The sequence below is a fragment of the Colobus angolensis genome, unplaced genomic scaffold, assembly GCF_000951035.1.
Source record: "Colobus angolensis palliatus isolate OR3802 unplaced genomic scaffold, Cang.pa_1.0 Scaffold110, whole genome shotgun sequence".
NCBI lineage: Eukaryota > Metazoa > Chordata > Mammalia > Primates > Cercopithecidae > Colobus > Colobus angolensis.
Genome location: NW_012112031.1, coordinates 1,757,409 through 1,762,950, shown reverse-complemented (window position 1 = coordinate 1,762,950; position 5,542 = coordinate 1,757,409). Strand labels below are relative to the sequence as shown.

The 5,542-nt window shown below is 47.4% G+C and overlaps 1 protein-coding gene across 1 annotated transcript in view; it reads left to right on the top strand.

Annotated features, from left to right (window-relative positions):
- Positions 1 to 5,542, top strand: part of SMYD4 (SET and MYND domain containing 4) — a 61,732-nt gene that overhangs the window by 17,820 nt on the left and 38,370 nt on the right. Inside the window, exon 2 of the mRNA XM_011956295.1 lies at positions 944 to 1,157. Coding sequence (XP_011811685.1) covers positions 944 to 1,157 — 214 coding nt within the window. The remainder of the gene's footprint in view (positions 1 to 943; positions 1,158 to 5,542) is intronic.

Sequence of the window (5,542 nt, the reverse complement as noted above, 5' to 3'; positions counted from 1 at the left end):
AAACCTGGCCAAAATGGCAAAACCCCACCTGTACTGAAAAAACAAAAATTAGCTGAGCGGGGTGGTGCATGCCTGTAATCCCCACTGCTTGGGAGGCTGAGGCAAGAGAATCGCTTGAACCCGGGAGACAGAGTTAGCAGTGAGCTGAGATTGCGCCACTGCACTCCAGTCTGGGTGACAGAGCGAAACTGTCTCAAAAAAAAAAAAAGAAGAGATTTATGATGTATGATCCGAGAGATGGTTCGTTGGCCAATAATTATGAGATAAAGAATAAAAAATTAGCATTCAGTCTTCTAAATAGAAATTCTGGCCAGGTGCGGGGTCTCACACCTGTCTTCCCAGCACTTTGGGAGGCTGAGGCAGGTGGACCATTTGAGGTCAGGAGTTCGAGACCAGCCTGGCTAACATGGTGAAATGCCTTCTCTACTAAAAATACAAAGATTAGCTGGGCATGGTGATGGACGCCTGTAATCCCACCTGCTCAGGAGGCTGAGGCGGGAGAATCACGTGAACCGGGGAGGTGGAGGTTGCAGTGAGCCGAGATCATGACGGTGCACTCCAGCCTGGGTGACAGTCAGACTCCATCTAAAAAAAAAAAAAAAAATTCTGCTGATCATTTGAGCCCAGGAGTTCAAGACCAGCCTGGGCAACATGGCAAAACCCCACCTCTACAAAAAGTGCAAACATTAGCCAGGCCTGGTGGCACACATCCTCCCAATTAGTGTAGCTACTCAGGAGGCTGAGGTGGGAGAATCTGAGCCTGCAGTGAGTGGAGATGGCACTGCTGCACTCCAGCCTGGGTGACAGAGTGAGACCCTGTCTCAAAAAATTCTGGTCCCTGTGTCTCTGAGACTACGAGATTTCTTTCCTCTAATCACACTGCACAATATACACATCTTCATGTGTGCGGAATGTTTTGCAGGCCCGCTTTCTTGTTTTGAAGGCAATGGTTTGGGGCTTTCCTTGAAATAACACATTTCTGCTGCTTTTGTTTCCTCCTCTCTTCACGCAGACCTGAGGATGAACTGTTTCTACGAAGACTTTCTGAAGGTTACTTGGTGGGGAAGGACTCGAACGCTCCCCATTTCTACAGAGAACAAGGAAACAAAAAATTTCAGGAGAAAGATTACACAGCAGCTGCAGTGCTGTATTCTAAGGTAAAACACTCCCAGCTCAAGCAATTTATTTGTTTATTTTTCTTTGAGACAGAGTCTTGCTCTCTTGCCCAGTCTGGAGTGTAGCGGTGCGGTCTCAGCTCACTGCAGCTGTCGCCTCTGGGATTCAAGCAATCTTCCCACCTCATTCTCCTGAGAAGCTGGGATGACAGGCATGCGCCACCCTGCCTGGCTAATTTTTGTGTTTTTGTCAAGATGGGTTTTCACCATGTTGGCCAGGCTGGTCTCCAACTCCTGACCTCAGGTGATCTGCCTGCCTCAGCCTCCCAAAGTGCTGGGATTACAGGCGTGAGCCACCATGCCTGGCCCAGCTCAGCCATTTAACAATGCATATTTCTTCAGGAGATAGAGCCGTCTTGCTAAATTTCATAGTCAGTGTTACCTTTATCTATAATTTATTGAATGGATTTTAAAAAGAAACCTGACAGAATTCTGCGGTGGTTATAGTCTCAAACAAAAGGTAGTTTATAGGCCCAGTGCAGTGGTTCACACCTGTAATCCCAGCACTTTGAGAGGCTGAGTCGGGGGGATCACTTGAGACCAGGGGTTCAAGACCAGCCTGGACAATATAGGGAGACCCCTTCTCAACGCAAAAAAAAATTTTTTTTTTTTTTTGAGATGGAGTCTCGCTCTGTGGCCCAGGCTGGAGTGCAGTGGCCGGATCTCAGCTCACTGCAAGCTCTTCCTCCCGGGTTCACGCCATTCTCCTGCCTCAGCCTTCCGAGTAGCTGGGACTACAAGCGCCCGCCACCTCGCCCGGCTAGTTTTTTGTATTTTTTAGTAGAGATGGGGTTTCACCGTGTTAGCCAGGATGGTCTCGATCTCCTGACCTCGTGATCCGCCCGTCTCGGCCTCCCAAAGTGCTGGGATAACAGGCTTGAGCCACCACGCCCGGCCGCAAAAAAAAATTTTTAAATTAGCCTGACTGGTGGTGGCACGCGTCTGTGGTCCTGAAACGGGAAGAGTCCCCTTGTTCCCCTCGCAGGGCGTGCAGTGGAGGTGTGGCTCGCTTCTTCAGTGCCCTGCTGCTCAAGCCTCTAGGGGACCACATAGACGGGCAGGCTGTGGGGCTCCGACCCCAGGGCAGTGTCTAGGGTTGAATGATTACAGTTGAAGCCACAGTGGGCGTGTGTTCCGTGGTGCTATTTTAGTTTGCTGTCTTTAGGCGGCTTGTGTTGACCAGCTCAGTTAGGCTCGCCACCTTGTCGCAAGGATAGAGGACTTCCTGTATCCCGGCTTCTTGCCTTGGTGTACTGGAAGAATCAGATCATGCGTGGGCTTGGAGAATGAGTGCAGGGTTTTACTGAGTAGAAGTAGCTCGCAGCAGGTTGGGGAGCCAGAAGGGAGATGGTTTTCCCCTGGAGTCCGGCCACTCAGCGACCCAACTCTTCTCCAGCTGCCGTGGCCAGACGCTGTGTCGTTCTGCCACTGGTCGATGGCATGCTGGTGCCTGTCGGCTGCTCTTCTGCCGGCATACTCCTGACAACGTCCAGCTGCTTATGTGTCTGCCTGCTGGGGTCTTGGGTTTTTACAGGCCCAGGCTGAGGGCGTGGCAGACCGGGGTGGTCTTGGAAAATGCAGCATTCGGGCACAAAGGCAGGAGTGCCTGTCCTCACCTAGGTCAGTGGGCACGGCCCGAGGGTGAAGCCCTAGCCAGGGACCTGCCTTTATGCAGCATTCCCTACCCATCTACCATATCAGTCCCAGCTACTCAGGAGGCTGAGGCAGGAGGGTCACTGAGACCAGGAGTTCCAGGCTTCAGTGAGCTGTGATTGTACCACTGCACTAGCCTGGGTGACAGAGTGAGACCCTGCCTAAAAAAAAAAAAAAAAAAAGTAATTTATGTGTTCTGAATTTATTCAAGAAACTTCTGTGTCCATATTCCTTCCCATACCTTGTAGCGGTAAGCTTACTGGCCCCTCGCCTACCTTGCCCATGTCTGTCAGCCCCTGTTGAACTGCATGCCACTTTTGTCTGAATGTGTGATGAGACTGTTAGCTTGATGGAATCAGTCATCTGTTACTCTTGGCCGGGCACAGTGGCTCACACCTGTAATCCCAGCCCTTTGGGAGGCTGAGGCAAGAGGATTGCTTATGCCCAGGAGTTCAAGACCAGCCTGGGCAACACAGCAAGACCTCATCTATACAATAATGTGTAAATGACTCTTGTTGTCCTGCTTTCATAGTAAGAACTGGAACAAGATCACTTGAGCAACTTCCTTCCATAGCTTTTAAGAGACTTACATGGGCTTAAAGCGGGAACGTATCAATCTCTTGCACCAGTTCTGTGACCTTGGATGTTAAAAGAGTAAGTTTAAATTTGAAGGATAGGCTGGGCACAGTGGCTCAGTCATGTAATTCCAGCACTTTAGGAGACCCAGGCGGGAGGATCGCCTGAGCCTAGGAGTTCAAGGCAGGCCTAGACAACACAGCAAGGCCCTGTCTCTGTTCAAAACAAACCATTTTTTTCATTTGAAGGGTGTACATCCTACTCTGAATCTTTAACAGGTTTATGCTTGAACGTGCTTGCAGTTTGGGATTAATTTTCCAAAAACGATCACACCTACAACAGCAGCTTCTACAGCTGAAAAGATCCCTGCTTTGTAGTGTTATAATAAAGTATTTAGCTAAATAATGTAAGCTTTAGTGATTGCTGAGGGATTAAAGTCCGTTAGGTGTAATGATCCAGTGATAAATGGCTTAATAGTTCTTTTTTCAGAGCTAATCTCTTCAACTTTATGTATGTGCATCATAAATGTGATCACATGGGAAGTTCTTCAAGGAAAACAGGGAAAATAAAAACTGAAGCCAGAGAAAAAATTAAGGTTTGCTCTGACTGCGGAGGGAGATGAGCCTTCCTATTTCATGAAGCCAGTATATTGGTGATTATGGTGCTCTGCAATTTTCTAGAAAGCTGCTATTTTCTTTGTAAAAATATTTGTTGTTTTTATCTGATTGTAAAAGTAATATATGTTTACTTCGAAAAGTACGGAGAAGCACAAAGAGGAAAAAAAATCTCATAACCCGTGATAGGCACTGTTAACATTTTTGCTTACATCCATCCAGCCAGACTTTTTCCTCCGAAAATATGTTTTTACAAAATTGGGATAATGCTGCCCCTTCTGTTTTGTGACCTGCTTTTTTCCCTCGACAGTTGATTGTGCCCATTTTCTCACGTTATTACATTTTCCACTGGAACATGATGCTTTATGGCTGGCTTAGTGTTCCATGGCAGAGAAAAAGCCGTACTTGATTTCACATCTCCTAATGTTGGCAAATTGTTCAGGATCATAACACTGCAATGAGCATCTTTCTATGTAAATATTTGTACATATCTGATTGCTTGCTTAGGGTAAATTCCTAGAAGGGTAATTGCTGGGGCAGAAGGAATGTATTTTTTCAGGCCTTTGGTACTTGATGCTGAATTGTTCTCCAGGAAAGAACTAGTTAACATCCCTCCTGGCGGAGTATGGGAATGTTCATTTCTCCATATCCCAAGCAGTACTGGTTGTGATGATTACAGTTTTACTATTATATCGGTTTATTTGTGAGTGGAGAATCTGTTCATGTAGATTTTAAAAGTGCAAGAGTGTACAGTGTCATCTGCCTCTCCTGTCCCCTGACCATGTGATTTTCTGTTCCCATAAACTAACACCGTTGAGTATATTTCCAGAGCGTACTCCAGACGTGTGTAAATACAGCCTTCTACTCCTGCACACACACAGTGTTTTTACATCCGTAACATTCTGCACATATTGTTCAGCATCATGCCTTGTCCACTTAACAGTAATAGTTTAAAGATCATTCCATTTCAGTACATAAAGAGCGTCCTCAGGCCAGGCACGGTGGCTTGCACCCATAATCCTAGCACTTTGGGAGGCCGAGGCAGATGGATCACCTGAGGTCAGGCGTTCAAGACCAGCCTGGCCCACAGGGCGAAACCCTGTCTCTACTAAAAATACAAAAATTAGCTGGGCGTGGTGGGGCATGTGCCTATAATCCCAGCTACTCGGGAGGCTGAGAGAGGAGAATTGCTTGAACCCCAGTGTGGGGGGTGGGGTGGGGGAGGTGCGCGGAAGTTTTAGTGAGCCAAGAACACGCCACTTCACTCTAGCCTGGGCGAAAGAGCAAAACTCTGTCTCAAAAAAAAAGAGTGTCTTCATTCTTTATTATGGCTACATGGTGTTCCATTAAATGGGTGTATCAATTTATGTAACCAGTATCCTGTGGATCAATGCTCGTTTCCTATCTTTTGCTATTTCAAACAATTCTGTGATGAGAAACTTTGCACAGGGCCAGGCATGGTGGCTCACACCTGTAATCCCAGCACTTTGGGAGGCCGAGCCGGGTGGATCCCCTAAGGTCAGG